The sequence below is a fragment of the Fusarium oxysporum genome, chromosome XII (assembly GCF_013085055.1).
Source record: "Fusarium oxysporum Fo47 chromosome XII, complete sequence".
In the NCBI taxonomy this organism is placed as follows: domain Eukaryota; kingdom Fungi; phylum Ascomycota; class Sordariomycetes; order Hypocreales; family Nectriaceae; genus Fusarium; species Fusarium oxysporum.
In genome coordinates this window covers 1981508-1996880 of record NC_072851.1, presented here as the reverse complement: position 1 = coordinate 1996880, position 15373 = coordinate 1981508, and the positions used below count along the sequence as shown (strand labels likewise).

The following is a 15373-nucleotide window of genomic DNA, read 5'->3' as shown; positions in this document are numbered from 1 at the left end:
GCCTGCGATAAACTCGGTTGCCACCTCCGATATGCCGATCCCCTCCTCACGCCTTGGCCCAAACTCTCGTTGTGCAAATTGAGTTAGACATGAGCGCGTCAGGCTCGCCACGAGGCGATACGTTACTTGACGAGGACGACTGGCTCTCGTGGCTACACCATCATGACGAGGTCCTGGACACCAATCACGGGCTCAATAGCGGGACGGCGAATACAGAAGCCGATGTTACCGACGACGGCCCGTCCCGGACAGGGTTGCACCCCCTATCAATCGAAACTTTGGAATCCATAGATTGCACAGCTTCTGGGGATCTCCCATCCAGTGACACTTTGGCTGAAGATGTCTCATGGCTATCGTCTAGCGGATACTATGGTGCACCATCAGATTCCTCGGTGGGCTCTGTGGAATCACTGACTTCACCGATTGCATCGGCTTCTCGACTGAGACGAAGAAGGAGGCAGACACGTCAGAATATCAACACCACAAGAGAAAGAGAAACTGCCAAGCGACGATACCAGTGCACCTTTTGCACGGATGCTTTTAAAACGAAGCATGACTGGCAAAGACATGAGACAACCATGCACTTGACTCTTGAGCAATGGAAGTCAGTCGAGGTCCAGCCATTTCTGGTCTACAGATACTAATTTGGATACAGATGCTCAAGATATGGCCCAACAATACAGCAACCAGATGGCAATTCGTACTGTATCTTCTGCAACTGTCCCAATCCCTCGACAGAACATCCAGAGCTTCATAACTACTCAGCCTGTGCTGCCCAACCAGAATCCGCACGACTATTCCACCGCAAGGATCACTTGCGGCAACATCTGCGACTCTTTCATCAAGGCTGCAACTTCAACGACTCCATGAAAAGCTGGCTTTCGTCAATAGATGATGTGAGATCCAGATGCGGATTTTGTGATGCTCAACTGGGCACTTGGACCGAGAGACAGAAGCATCTTGCTTTACACTTTCGCGCAGGTGCAGACATGAGAGAATGGAAAGGTGACCGCGGTTTCGACCAACAGATTGAAGAACTCGTGGAGAACGATATGCCCGCCTTCTTGATTGGCGATCAGCGCCGAACCATGGAGCCATTCTCTGCCTCGCGGGTAGATCATCGTGTGGATACGTATGCTCTGAGCCCATTTAGCACGAATGAAGCGAGCCCAGGGCAACGCTTGAAAGAGTCAGAGGTTCCTCATTCTCACCAGGAAGTACAGAGGCTGTTGTTACAGTATGTATCTACTGAGATTTCGCAAGGCCATGTACCGTCAGATCGCCAGATTCAAAGAAAGATGAGCGAGATCATCTACGGTCCCGATAATTCGTGGGATTCTACCTGGGCTGATAATCCTCAGTGGATGGATATGTTTCGGAAGAAGGCTGGATTGATTAGTTTACCTCTGAGTGGAGGGAAGAATGCATTCATTGGGTTCTAGGTTGGACATTTCTACCATTCATCGACATTACGACTCATACAAGAACAAAATCTGATGAAAAAGATAAAGTATCCCAATCACGCAACCTGGCTGACCAACTTATCAAACTCATCATCTGTATGCTCCTGAAACGTCCTAAACTTTTCATCCAACAAGGTCTCACCATTTCTAAACCTCTGCATCGTCAGCTTCTTCCCAGACAATCTCTTCGCCTCAAACAGATCCTCAACATCGACTAGCTCCGGCACAACCGTCGTGCGGAACTCATACGGCACTCCACTGTTCTTTATAAGGTCAATGCTAGCTTCAAGAAGCTTCGGCTTGACCTTGCGACCTGTAACGCGCTTGTAATTCTCCAAAGCACATTTGATGTCCATCGCAGCAAAGTCAACGAGATTTTCGGAAAAGACTTGCTTGAGAATGTCGGGGGATGTGCCGTTTGAGTCGAGCTTTACGCTAATACCTGCGGCTTTGAGGATTCTGAGGAAGGGGAGGAGGCCTTTGTGGATTGTCGGTTCACCGCCTGAAACAACGAGTGACTTGTGAGACGTTGATGTAATATGACGGAAGATGTCAACAATGGTAACATCGTCACACTCTCCCTGGACTAACGGGCCGTTGTGACACCAAGGGCAGGCGAGGTTGCAGCGGGAGGTGAACATGATGGAAGCCTGCATCTTGCCTGGGTAGTCACTCAGAGTACTCTTGATGTAGCCAGCCACGGGGAGATCTTGAATCGCAGCGACTTGCTTCTCCAAGTCTTGAAACTCATTGTCATCATTCACGCCCTCCAGTCCCGTCTCATACTTGTATACCTTTCGTTGGACAAACTCCTTCGACTTGCCCCGATTCCAATCCCTCGTGGGTCGGAAGTACCCGACGATACGTGAGTAAACGAGCGTCAATTCCCCGCATGCTGTGCACTCTGGTTGCTCACCCGCTCTGTATCCGTGTGTCGGACAAATACTGAACGTTGGAGTGAGTGTGATGTACGGAATGCGAAAGCGCGCAGTGAGAGTCTTGATCAAGTCTCTAGCCAACTTCCAACTCGGCAACTGTTCACCGAGAAAGGCATGAAAGACAGTACCACCAGTGTAAGAACACTGAAGTGCCTCCTGATGACCCATAGCCTCAAAGAGATCCTCCGTCGTGTCAACGGGGAGCATCGTGGAGTTAGTGTAGTAAGTAGGAATCTCCTTATCAGGGAAGAGTTCCTTGTCTCGCTTGGCAAACTTGTAGCATGTGCTCTCTGCCGGACTAGCTTCGAGATTGTACAGGTTACCTGTTTCTCTCTGGAACTCTTGGAGTTGGTCTTTGATTAACTCAAGAACTTCAAGGGCAAAGTCTTTTCGCTCGCCGATACCTTGGCCGAGAAGATCCACGAGTGCTTCATTCATCCCGTTGACTCCAATCGTGCTGAAGTGATTGGTCCAGTATGAACCCGTGCGATGCTTGGTAGCTGACAGGTAGTGAGCAGCATAGGGATAAAGCGTCGAATTCTCGTCCACAAGCTTCCGCTTAATCTCCAAAGAGTCCTTGGCCACTCTTAACGTGCTGGTCAACTCTGCCATGAACGTCTCCTTCGAACCATTAGAACGGTATGCCAGATTGGGCAGATTAATCGTGACAACTCCAACGGAGCCAGTCAATGGACTTGCACCATACTGGCCTCCAACTCTGCAGTGAAGTTTACTGAGATCAAGCCTCAATCGACAACACATGGACCGAAAGTCCTCAGGATCGAGATCACTGTTGATGAAGTTGGCAAAGTATGGAACACCATACTTGGCCGTCATCTCCCAAATAGACTGCCACCGAGGAGATTCCCAATCAATCCCATCAGAAACGTTATAAGTCGGGATGGGGAAAGAAAAGATATTGCCGTTTCCATCGCCTTGCATCATGACTTCAGCAAATGCCTTGTTGAGTAAATCCATCTCTTCCTGGAAGTCACTGTATACCCAATCGGTTCGTAACTCGCCGCCAATGATAACGCATTGATCGCCCAATCGCTTCGGACAGATCAGATCGAGCGAGAGATTTGTGAATGGAGCTTGGAAACCGCTTCGGGTCGGGACGTTGAGGGAGTAAACGAAACTTTGGACATATTTGAAGACATCGGTGTAAGACAGGTTATCGCTGCGGATGAATGGTGCAAGGTACGTGTCAAAGCTAGACAAGGCCTGAGCACCAGCAAGTTCACCTTGTAGCGTAAACAGAAAATTGACGATCTGATTGAGCGCGGTGTTGAGATGTTTAGCAGGCCGACACTGGATTTTATTCTCAACGCCACCAAAACCTTGGAGGAGAATATCTTCAATGCTCCAGCCAGAGCAATACGCGCTTAGAAAGCCGAGATCATGGATATGGAAGCGATTCTCGTGGTCATATTGTCGGATTTCTTCGGTATAGATCTTTTCGAGCCAGTATTGAGAGATGATTTGGTTGGAGACGTATTGCATGAGACCTTGGTGGGAGTAGGTTGAGTTGGCGTTTTCTGCGGTCTTCCATGTTCCTTTGGCGAGATACTCGTCTACAAGGCCAATGTTGGAAGACATGGTTGAAGTCTGGGATGTAATCGAGCAATTAGAGGTGCAGTTGGTGCATAAAACTGTATGCGATCTTGACGCGATATGCAAGATCGACCTGTAAACTGTTCTCGCGGTTCAATCATTATTTAATACTCTACATTGTTTACATTCAACGCGTCTCTATATCGCGTCTTTGCCATCAAACCACCGTCATATCACCGAAGACTGGTGTGACTCTGACGAAACCTCAGAGAATGGCCACACTTTTTGCCCCAAAAGCTCTGGCCATGTTTCCAGAAACACGGTCCTCACGCGTTGATTAGTAGAACAGGTCGAATGATGGCACCACGAGTCGAACGCGGTAACTCGTGACTTGGCGTGAAATGGGCCGACGCAACAGCCAATTGTGGTCCAATGAGTCAATGGCTGGAATTGGAGCTGCGTGACTTGGTTTTGAAGGGAGCGCGTTGACGCGTTGGCCCTGCTTATCGTTATCGGATATCTCTTATCTTATCAGTCGATCAGGATCTTCACCTCTACCCTGAACAGTATGAAACTTCCTTGACTGTATTTGGGACAGTTTAAGCCTCTCTTCCTATTTGTAAGAAGAATTTTAACATTAACGTTATGTAAAGCATGCAATTGCCGTAGTCTTACGGAAGTGTCATTACTGACTAATAGCGTCTGATATATCCGAGCCGTGTCGGTTATATCATGACTTCATCACCAGAACAACTCAGTTATTTAAAAAGATATCAAACCCGTTTGCTGTAACCAAATCGACACTCTCAGTTATACTCTAGACCCAAAGACAGACTCTAACAGTTATTGAACAACATGTCATTTGTATCCACCACCAAGCGTATCCAGCTCCAAGATGACGTTCACCTTCACGTCGAGCAATCATTTCCTCAGGTGCAATCTCAAGACTATCCAACCATTGTCTTTCTTCATTTCTGGGGAGGATCCTCCAGGACCTGGTCACCCGTCAATCACCTAATTGCACATACCTTTCCAACTGCCCGGATTGACTTTCGCGGATGGGGTAGCTCTACTGGTCCCGCAGACGAGACCGAATATTCCATTCTCAGACTTGCACAGGATGTCGAAAACGTCATCACGCGACTGAACCTTCAGAAATACATCATCGTCGGACACTCTATGGGCGCCAAGGTCGCTCAAGCCATCGCTGGGCGAAATCTTGTTAACGGCCTTGCAGGTCTCGTCCTGCTCTGTCCAGCGCCGCCAACGCCTTTAATGCTGCCCAAGGAGATGCGAGATCAGCAAATCAGCGCCTACGATAACGAGCAGAACGCTGAGTTTGTTGTCCGGAATGTTCTTACCGCAAAGTCCTTGCCTGACGGTATCATCGAAAGAATCGTGGAGGATATGATAAAGGGCAGTCCATCTGCTACAGCGGCATGGCCACGATATGCCATGAATGAAAATATTCTGGAGCTGGCCAAGAAGATCTCGGTACCAACGGTTATTATTGCTGGAGGCAAGGATCAAGTCGAACCTGTAACCCGTATCAAGGCAGAGGTCTCTGGTAACATTCCCTTCGTCAAGTTCCTTGTCCTGGAAGAAGTTGGACATTTGGCCCTGCTAGAGGCGCCAGAGAAGGTTGCAGAGATCATAAGTGACTTCGTATTAAGCAAATCTAGAATCTGAAGAACCGGGAACCTAAAGATATCCCTCTCTGTTGTACTTAATTGACTAAGTTAAAGAAGAGCCGTTGGCCGCAGTTGTTGGTTACAGATGATATATACTTGAACAGTACCTTCCAGGCCTGCCTTGAACCTTATTCACAGACGAAAGTGACAATAAAACACCTCGGATTGATAGAACATTTAAACCCCCCCCCCAATTTCGCAAAACACGAAGCCTAAGTCTTTGGCAGTTATGCCCTGTGTTTATCTCATCTATGTAGCTCGTAAATAGGCGAGTCGAAGCCTTGGAACGGTTTGAGAGGCTGAGACTTGGAAGCGCCAATGCACAGATGTGACGACTGCCAACAAATTTGGGCGCAGCTGAAAAGACGACTGAGGGGTCCGATTGGCTAGCCGTATGCTCTTGGACAATTAGGTCTATTTAGTGTGCAGATCTCAAGATCCCTTGCCTTAAATTGATGTTGATCATCTACAGTACACCTTGATGATAATCAATCCATTGAGATTGTCCTTGAACCCCCGAGGTATAAGGTTCGAGTTTGCCCTGCGTGATATTTCCCAAAACATCTATCTCACGTCAATCTACACTTTCAAGAACCTACAAAATGTCATTATTATTCAGCAGTAAACTTCCTTCTCGCTCTTCCATAATACCCACCTAACCAATCTCACAGACGAAACTGCCCAATATGCCGCCTACGAGGAAGCTACCCAGCGTCCTCACGAAGTTGAGTGGACAAACCAAATCATCGGCGACGCTGCTGCCTATGCAGCATCGAGGGTTATGAGCGGCACTGCGAGGATATGGGTAAGCATAACTCGGGCCTTCATAAAACGAAATCTTTCCTGCTAATAGGTTAATAGGCGAGCCAGGGGATAAGAATTCTGCAAACACGCTTATTTAGGGGTTTGTAAGTGCCTGGGTGTATCGAGAAATCGAGACTCGAGGGTTGGATTTTATTGATGCCGAGGCTGCCAAGGAGATTGGTTGGAAAGCTGCGCAGACGGCTCTTGCTGAGAAGAATAGCTGGGAACTTGAGAACTGAAGTCTGTCAGAGATTCAGTATAATTAAATATTGACCAGTATCTTTTTTTATCTCTATCCCGTGTTATGAGCTGGATAGACTTCGATGTTCCGGCAGCCTGATGCGCGAAATAACACCATATAACTTATAAAATTCAGTAGCACCTAAGGCAAGTGTTAGGGGCTTACACTTTGCTCACTTGGCCAACAATGCTGCTTTGCAAGATATCAGATCTTTCCTTGTAGATATATCCAACCAGGCACCTAGGAAGAGGCTAATTTAGAATATCTATCTACAGGGGACCCAATCTCGTTATTTAGTGCGGCGAGTTAGTCAGGAACCTTCCATCGCCGACTGATGGCACAATATCTCAATTGGTCGATACCGTGTTGGTGTTATGTAGCATCGAGACTAGTAGTAGTTGAACGAGAGGGTGCTGCGCAAATCCTGTCCCACTATTGTACATGTGTATATATGACGTCAAAGGACTATGTATTAAATTATTATATATTCTAGTCAGTCTTAGTTTTGCAGCAAGCATGTAAATAGAGAAACTATAGATGCAGTTACTAATCCTAAAACAAAACTAAGCATATATATCCCAAATCTCGCACGGCGACAGCGAACATTGGTCCATGTATAGTTCATCATTCATTATATTGATTTGCTAACAAGAAACTCTAGTACAGATCTAGTACTGCTCCTCAAGCTCCCTGTGCGCCTTGCGTTCACCATGACGCTTAGCCTCCTCCCTATCGAAGAAGTCAAGACCCTTGGTCTCAAACTCTCTGTCAACAAAAGCACCAACAGCTCCGGCAATGAACTCCTTGGCCTGTGCATGGCTGTCGGGCTTGCCTGATAAACTGTTAGTAACAAGTCTCAACGAGAAGGTGAGTTGAGCTTACCGTTTCTAGCTACATGCTCCTCGTATGCCTTGGCAGCTTCATAGGCAGCAGCACCGCCGATGATCTCGTGGGAGAGCTTGGCGTGATGCTCCCTGTTCTCAGAGTTTTGATTGTACTCGTTGAAGTTTTCAACGACCTCGGTGTTGTCTAACAAGTCGATTAGTAAGGATCTGAGTATCTACTGCTCAGGAGAACTTACTATCGAACCAACCCATTGTGAGTAATGTATTTGATGTAGTGAATAAGTGATAAAGATGTAGGATGTTTGAATAAGGATTGATGCACACAGAAAAGCTCAAACTTTATACCTTGAGGGGTCCAGGGGTCTTCTACCTAGACCACGACACTCTACTCTATTCTAAACTTGGAAACAAGCCGCATTGCACAAGCTGCTTCTAGCAAGTTTCAAGCCATGACGGTGTGCGAGCCAGTAGTGGCTGATGTCAAGCTCATCGGATCTCACGGCTCATAACACAAGGGCCACTTCGGCAATCGATGCCGTGCAAGCTCGGATAAGCGGCGCGCTTGAACTCCACTGGAGGACGTAATCATCAATCAACGCAATGATGGGCTGTGAAAGATGGAGGGTTTCAGCTGGCATTGACGAGGGAACTGGAGATGCCGTCTTTGCCGGGAGTTTGAGGGGATTGCCACAACTTGCTAATACCTCGTGGGGATGGCGTGGCGGGGGATAGCTGTGAAGTCATGGAATTATCGCGGGTTTACGAGATTCTGCATCCCTGGAGAAGAGGGGAGATGCATAGGGAGACCAAAATGAGACTAAAGTGAAGTCGTCGCGAATAAAATGAGCAGGTATAAAGGCATATTTGCTTGAGTCCTGTCTAGACATTTCTATCATCCCAGCTACGGTGTGCTGGTGCGTCTTGTTGTTCTGGTACCCCGAGTGGGCTGTGCCTCACCGTGACGCGGGGACCCTCTCCCCGTCCCGTTCATAACGTCCAAGCGCCAGCGCGCCCACTGTCCCGGTACACATTGGTCGTCATACCTGGATAGAATGACGGTGAAGCAAGCTGGGTCTGGTCTCCACGGCGTCCAGCTTCAATCCAGCCAGCTCTGTCGATCTGGGCCCTTAACGCCGCAATGCTTCGGCATGATCTAAAATCGTCCCGAGTGATCTAATTGGCGTCCGGCTGTATCCGCGCGGGGTCCTCCAAGCTCAGGGGCCTCCAATGAATTTGAGTTTCTTACTGCATCATCCTAAGACATCTTCATCCAGCTGGTCCATCGCGTAATTGAGCAGCTGTAGCAGCTCTTTGCGTGACGCGTCGTAGCCATGGCCAGTATGTAGTACCAATCCATTGGCGCAGTAATTGTAAAGATGCGACGATTTGGTAGATACCGAATATGTCGCCCGTTGAACCGAGTGAGGTTTCTGACCAGATCACCTAGAACAATTAGCATAGCTCCGACAATGACGAGGGGTAAACTTACGATTCGAGAATCTTGACGACTCGCTGCGATAAAGTTCCACGTATTTCCCTGCACGATCAGGCTAGGCAAAAAGCCCAGGTCATCAACCGAGGGTGCCTTCTCCCCATCTTGAACGGGTACAGAAGCGCCAGCATCAAGAAGACGTTGGAGAAGCGTCAAATGCGCCGTCAAAAACGTCGCGACTTGAAGATTGGCAGTGTCCAAGCCTTCGCCGGGACGATTAGTCTCGATGGGAATGGCGATTGGACTGCTCAATAGCGATAGATCGTCGGTTGGGTTTATTGACAGACCTGGAAGATGCGCGCGAACAGCATCGACGGTGCTGGCGATGTTTGTATCGTTGGGATCGTGGTGGGGATCGAGGTAGACGCAAAAGTCGATCTTTTTATCGGGTGCGAAGCGGATGCGGTAGTCGGGGATGATAGACGCAGATGAACTGATCGCGAGATTAGAAGAGCCTGCAGCATATGGTGAAGTGAACTTACCAAGATTTCACATTGACAAGACGTTGAAAAGCACCTTTTGATCGGTTCCGAAGCGCCAAGCAGAGCAAAGGGAAGTGAACTTCATGATTCCACGCCGCTTCAGACCTCCCCATCCGGAGACAATCGCCCGCGCATCCAAGAATATACACCACGTCCTCAGGACTCGGTGTAAGCCCCAATTCGTCGCGACGCGCAGACCAGCAGAATTCTTTATCCTCGTAAATAGCAGCCATGTCAGGATGCAACGCCCTCGCAGCTGTTTCGTCCTGTATACTCTCCAGCCCGTTCTCCAAAAATACCTCTTCCACGGCTCAATTGGAGTAGTTTCGTTCGTATATCGACTAAACTTGAGGGAAGACCGGACGGATCAGACATGGCCCGCGTTTCGACGCCGTGGGAGGATAGAGCCATGGCTAATTGCTTTCGAGGCGATGAAGCACCAGACCGACCGCTCGCTGAGGACATTGACGATGTATCGCTGGGGAGATGGACACTCCGTAAAGGCCTGTGCGTCTTTTCTTGTTCGCCTTCATCGTCAAATTGTGCATCGTTTAGACTCGGGCTAGGCACTGCGCCTTTAGTAGTCTTTCGTTTCTTTTTGGTGCCATTTCGGCAGCTACTTTGGAGGATGTTGGAGAGTCTAGAGGTGCTTTTGGGTGTTTAAACGTATTCGCAGGAGGTTGAGCTGGTTGAACTGTAGCTGCGCTGTCGCTTTCGATTCTTTGATTGTGTCGCTTTTGGTGGTTTCGCTTGGTCGATCTCGTGGGGAGGGTGTGCGGTATCGTCGACCTGGCGCAGCCACGAGAGGATATCAACAGGCATTTCTGAAGATTCATACGATCATGGAGGAAGAGTGAAGCGCTGACTGCTTCTGTGTTGGCATTGTAATCTTTGTCGTCGATGTTGTGATGCTTGCATGCGTGGGGATCAATTGGGAGACCCGAAATGGCAAGGTCGATGTTGACTAGACAGCAGCCACGTTTGGCACGGCCACAGCTACTAGCCACGGCTTACCCTGAAGCTGAACACCGAGATGCAGAAATGGTATTCAGCGCGAGTCTGTCGCCTGATCAAATTGATAGCTTGTAGAAAATGACTCATATAATACCGTGAAATGGTACGGACAAATGATTACTGCAGTTAGACGCGGGTGGTTAGAGATGTCGTCGCTATTGGTGCGAATCGTAGTTGTTACTTGCTGATGCGAAATACGACGGGCGCAAGAGCAACAACAGATGGATAACATACGGAATCACTCCTCAGAGTAAACTTATCTATACCTCGGCCCACCGGAATGTCACACAGGGCCTGGTCATTATCCTGCAATTCAAGCATAAAACAGCCATGGGTAACGCTTCATCGAAAGATTCAACGCTCACTCCCCATATCTCACAAGAGACAGCGGCCAAGGGCATCCCTCACAACCTCTCAGCCTCATTCACAAAGCGCGTATCGCTCACGCTTCAATGTATCTTGGCTGATCCAGCGTCTAAACGCGATTTCGCAATTCACGTCCCACCAAACGGGTCCTACGACGTCATTATTTACGACGGTCCAGACGCAACAAGTCCCGTCCTCGCGGCCGCCAAAGGAAACCCAAAATGGAAGCATGACTTTCGCATTAATCTCCCTGGACTATTAGAAGGCGACGATACGCGTGAGGAATTACTGCGGTGTACAACTATAAATAAATTGAAGGAAGGATATTGGTTCGCCATGCAACTTGAGGGCCATCTGGAGCGATTTGAATGGCGTTTGACGCGTACGAAACAAGTTCAGGGACAAGAAGCATCAGGCTGGGGATGGAAATTGGTAAGAGTCGGATTGAAGATTGAGCCTCACGACGATGGAGAAGAAATCGTTGCTATTTTTAGAACTCACAAGTCGTTAGGACTGAAGAAGATTGGTGATTTGGCATTTACAGGAAGTGGAATAACTGCAGACTTCGGACGACAGTGGGAAATCATGGTGTTGACGACTTGGGCTTGCATTTGGTCCCAGCATATCTAGACAATTATATGCAAATTATGCAAGTTATACGACTATCGTGAGATTAGGCGCGTAAAGTGATCTACGAAAGAATCGGGTACCTGACGATGGTTCCCACAACGCGTCGATCACAAAAAACCCCATGACGTCGTGACTTTTTCACACCTAAAATCTGCCACGTAAGTGCTCATACCGTCATAACGCCTCTCGTATATGAAAACTATCTTTTTCACAAGTATAGACGTCTCTCCAAAGTAAAATCCATTGCCGTTAACCCGAACCGTCAATTGAGGCTGATCTGGTTGTCGCCCCAACCGCCCAGCCCCTAAAGTTTAGATCATCTACTGTAACACTGCATGGAACCCTTGTCTCTTTCACTGCAACATTGAGGCCTCACTATGAAAGTCACGACGGTTGTAAGCTATGTCGCTTTCTTAGCGGAGGTTTTAGGGAAGGAAGAGGTAAAGAGAGTATGTGGGAATCAGCGGTTTGGTGAACTAAATGACTCACTCTCATGTACGTTCAATTTCACCTTGAGACTACGGAAGCATCGCTGATACTTGCAGATTACCCGAACGCATGGAACAAAAAGAGTCCCAAGAACGGATTTATATGCCTCAAAGTCGACAACAGCACGCCTTCATTCTCCGCAACGTGGAACTGGCCCAAGGACATCCAAGACGTACACTCCTTTCCCTACGTGCGCTTCAACAACCCGAATCTCCCCGTCCGTCTCAGCGATTTAGAATCAATCCGCTTATCAACAGATTGGATCTACACACCGGGCAGTCCGTCAAAAATACCGGATGAATTTAGTAATGAGGTTTGGGCGAAGAATAAAGCAGAGTTGGAGGGGGAGGGCGTTCAGGCGAATGCGGCGTGGGATTTCTTTCTGGATGATGATAGGAATAGAACGCTGTATCCGCAGGTTGCGGCGGTGGAGTTTATGGTTTGGTTGGGGAGGGTGGGGGATCCGTGGTGGCTTGGACGGCAGAATGATAGTATCCTGTCGAATGTTACGCTAGGGGAGACAGAGTTGTAAGTCCACCACTCATCCTCTGGACTACGAATACTAACAATACAGTTCACTATTCTATGGCCGAAATTCAGGAGGAACGCACGTCTTTACAGCTGTGACGAAAGATAACAGCGACGTATTGTCCTTTGACGAGGATTTCTACCCGTTATTTCAGTACATCCTCGAACAAGCCCATAAACAAATCGACGCAGATGATTTACCAAAAGATCCATGGCTAGGTATCATTGAGTTTGGAACAGAGACGTGGATGTCAAGGGGAAACGCTACATTTACAGCTGCGAATTTTGGGATGAGTTTGAAAGGGAACTTTACGAGTGAGAGGAATTCTACGAAGGGAGATGATAATAAGGACAAGGTTGATAAAGATAAAGGGGATGAGAAGGGAGATGATAAAGGTAGTGGGGATAACTCGACGGATTCTAAGGGTGATGAGGAGGATGATGCGGTGAGGTTGATGAGTCAATCGGTGTTGGGGTATGTCATTGCGGCGGCGTTGGTCATAAGCGTGGTTCTTTCTTGATGATATTCATAGCAAGCGTGCATCAACATCCATAAAGCGCTGTTTATATCATTATTAGGTGTTCCTCCAAGGATATCTCTTTAGTATCTACAGCCTACAGGGGAATCAAGTAGCAAATCGAAAAGCACAACCAAGACCTGAATTAACAACAAAGAAGAAACTCACGTAGCTAATTGAAACTCGGATTTATACGTCCAATCTATTAGAAGTATGTAGTCCCTATGGAGATTGGCTACAGGATTCGCATCCTTCCCGTTGGTGGGCCGACTACAAGGATCAGTCAACCTAATCTCAGACATCAACCCACCTTTCCCTCATCTCACGATCTTCACTTCAATCACACAAACCCAATCACCATGACACTACACACCTTAGCCCCCGAAAGCCGCCTCAGGCGTGCCATCCACGCGCTTCCCTTCCTCCTCATCTCAGCTGTCATGTCCCGTGCCTTCGCAATGGCGAAGCCAATCGGTCCTATAATCGAAGAATCTGTCAAAACCTCCGTCTTTACAGCACAAGACGTGAACGTGCCTATCATCAAGAAATTTTATGGCGTACCTGTTCTTGATGATGTTTTCGCTGTTGTTACAGTTGCCTTTGCGCATTTGCAGTTCTTTACGAATGAGGAAGCGTATTGGCAGCTTTTGGTGTTCTTGACGGACTTTGTGGGGATGTATGCTGTTGTGATGATCGAGGGATATAGACCGGGGAATACGTTTCCTGTTATCAAATAGTAAGTTACGTCCCAGAGCTTTATGCCTTTCCTAACATGAACAGCCCTGTTGTATTTCTGTTTCTGTCCCAGATGTTTGGCATAGGCTTTCTTGCACCAATCTTCTTCTTCTTGTTCTACATCTTCACGCCTGCTTACAAACTTACAACACCGAGTCTGTATCGTCCTGGTGCAGCGCCTTGCCTGGCCCTTTTGCCTACGGTTGTGCTGGGATATTATGTCACGCACTTTCCATCATTCTTTCACTCTTCTCTTGAGGCGAGGAATTGGTGGAATTGGATTTGGCAGCTGTTTCCTATCTGGGGGTCCATCATCATGCTTGTGCTATCGAAGATCATTTCTCAGCCAAAAGAGCAGACACCAAGGAAATGGAAGCAAGAGCTTAATGCAATTCGACTCGCGATTGGGGTTATCAGTATCATAAGCACGATAACATGGTGGTATACCATTCTCAACATGGACTCCAGCGTCTTCGAGGTCTTTATTCCTCAGCACTTTCTCAAGACGGCGCAAGAGCCAATCCTCGGACTCCGAACTGTCATTCAATTCGATTACATCTGCTGTTACTCAGCTGGCTTTCTGTGGTTGGCGTATCACTTCAAGGACCTTGAGAATGTTGGGGTCTGCAGTATTTCATGGATCCGAGCTGGCTGCGCTTCTGTTGTGCTGGGATGTTTACTTGGACCGGGAACTATGTTTCCTCTTATTTGGCTTTTGAGAGAGGAGTTATTGGTCGCGACACAGCCTGATGTGAAGAAATCTGAGAATTAGATGGCGGTCACTAGGTAGGCGATATTTTGGAACGCCAAGCATTCTGGAGTCCAGCCCGTAATCGGCGAGATTATTCACCCGACTAAATAAACACCTTCATCAATCGCACATAATCTCATCTCACCTCAACCTCAATCTTATCATTTGCTGCCTAACATGCCGCGCCTTCGCTATAACGTTGCAGCAAGTCTCGACGGGTATATCGCATCACCAGATGGTTCAACAACCTGGATCATCGAGGATCCCACGATAGACTTCCCCGCGCTGTATGCCGAATTCGACTATTTCATCATGGGCCGCAAGACATACCAAGTCATGCAATCTTTCGGCGCTGACAATCCACTATCAAAGCACCCCAACGAATCAGTCATAGTAGCCAGTCGAACCATGAACCAGCACCATTTTCCCGATGTTACAGTCATACAACAAAACGTGCTTGATTACATCAGACGCCTGAAAACGAATGACGGGAAGGATATCTGGCTTATGGGTGGTGGTCAGCTCGCATCCCAATGTCTGCAAGCTCAGCTAGTGGATACTGTCGAAATCGCCGTGATGCCCACGCTTCTTGGCACCGGAATAAACCTCATCTCGTCCATCCCGCAAAACATCAAACTTCACCTATCAAGCAGCACGAGCCTCGGCAGCGGGATCCTTATGACTCAATACAAAGTCATACAAAACCAATAATAAGCATAATCATCCTCCCGTATGTTACCCTGCCGTACATACCGATTGGGATCTCCACAGCAGAATACGCCGTAGCCAATCAACACGTCGAAACTTATTACCACAAAGGGATCACTCTTGG

At 48.0% G+C, this 15373-nt stretch overlaps 8 protein-coding genes across 8 annotated transcripts; 5 read left to right on the top strand and 3 right to left on the bottom strand.

The window, feature by feature from the left end:
- Nucleotides 1-10: 10 nt before the first annotated feature.
- On the top strand, nt 11-1252 carry FOBCDRAFT_254748 (uncharacterized protein; the record flags this gene model as incomplete). Its single annotated transcript, XM_059611145.1, has 3 exons — nt 11-604; nt 656-1132; nt 1174-1252. Exons 1-3 carry the CDS (start codon nt 90-92, stop codon nt 1250-1252), a joined length of 1071 nt encoding a protein of 356 aa, XP_059466450.1. The 5' UTR covers nt 11-89.
- A 228-nt stretch (nt 1253-1480) lies between these two features.
- On the bottom strand, nt 1481-4091 carry FOBCDRAFT_12696 (anaerobic ribonucleoside-triphosphate reductase-domain-containing protein). The gene has a single exon (XM_031194083.3). The coding sequence runs from the start codon at nt 3998-4000 to the stop codon at nt 1520-1522; it is 2481 nt and encodes an 826-aa protein (XP_031030704.2). The 5' UTR covers nt 4001-4091; the 3' UTR covers nt 1481-1519.
- Nucleotides 4092-4753: 662 nt separating this feature from the next.
- On the top strand, nt 4754-6689 carry FOBCDRAFT_325098 (Alpha/Beta hydrolase protein; the record flags this gene model as incomplete). The annotated part of the gene is made up of 3 exons (XM_054707910.2): nt 4754-5612; nt 6318-6451; nt 6549-6689. The coding sequence occupies exons 1-3, from the start codon at nt 4811-4813 to the stop codon at nt 6687-6689; spliced, it is 1077 nt and encodes a 358-aa protein (XP_054563885.1). The 5' UTR covers nt 4754-4810.
- A 579-nt stretch (nt 6690-7268) lies between these two features.
- FOBCDRAFT_12693 (uncharacterized protein) lies at nt 7269-7983 on the bottom strand. Its single transcript, XM_031194079.3, has 3 exons — nt 7773-7983; nt 7574-7720; nt 7269-7523 (listed from the first exon to the last, which is right to left on the bottom strand). Exons 1-3 carry the CDS (start codon nt 7786-7788, stop codon nt 7360-7362), a joined length of 327 nt encoding a protein of 108 aa, XP_031030700.2. The 5' UTR covers nt 7789-7983; the 3' UTR covers nt 7269-7359.
- Nucleotides 7984-8665: 682 nt separating this feature from the next.
- Nucleotides 8666-9902, bottom strand: FOBCDRAFT_12681 (uncharacterized protein). Its single transcript, XM_031194077.3, has 3 exons — nt 9511-9902; nt 9026-9461; nt 8666-8979 (listed from the first exon to the last, which is right to left on the bottom strand). Exons 1-3 carry the CDS (start codon nt 9741-9743, stop codon nt 8803-8805), a joined length of 846 nt encoding a protein of 281 aa, XP_031030698.2. The 5' UTR covers nt 9744-9902; the 3' UTR covers nt 8666-8802.
- A 553-nt stretch (nt 9903-10455) lies between these two features.
- Nucleotides 10456-11522, top strand: FOBCDRAFT_266187 (uncharacterized protein; the record flags this gene model as incomplete). The annotated part of the gene is made up of 2 exons (XM_059611378.1): nt 10456-10554; nt 10699-11522. The coding sequence occupies 2 exons, from the start codon at nt 10456-10458 to the stop codon at nt 11518-11520; spliced, it is 921 nt and encodes a 306-aa protein (XP_059468235.1).
- A 491-nt stretch (nt 11523-12013) lies between these two features.
- Nucleotides 12014-14562, top strand: FOBCDRAFT_149614 (concanavalin A-like lectin/glucanase domain-containing protein; the record flags this gene model as incomplete). The annotated part of the gene is made up of 6 exons (XM_059608323.1): nt 12014-12537; nt 12584-13012; nt 13117-13167; nt 13265-13266; nt 13434-13791; nt 13836-14562. 6 exons carry the CDS (start codon nt 12014-12016, stop codon nt 14560-14562), a joined length of 2091 nt encoding a protein of 696 aa, XP_059468234.1.
- A 156-nt stretch (nt 14563-14718) lies between these two features.
- Nucleotides 14719-15252, top strand: FOBCDRAFT_209670 (dihydrofolate reductase-like domain-containing protein; the record flags this gene model as incomplete). Its single annotated transcript, XM_059609277.1, has 1 exon — nt 14719-15252. The coding sequence occupies one exon, from the start codon at nt 14719-14721 to the stop codon at nt 15250-15252; it is 534 nt and encodes a 177-aa protein (XP_059468233.1).
- Nucleotides 15253-15373: the final 121 nt, after the last annotated feature.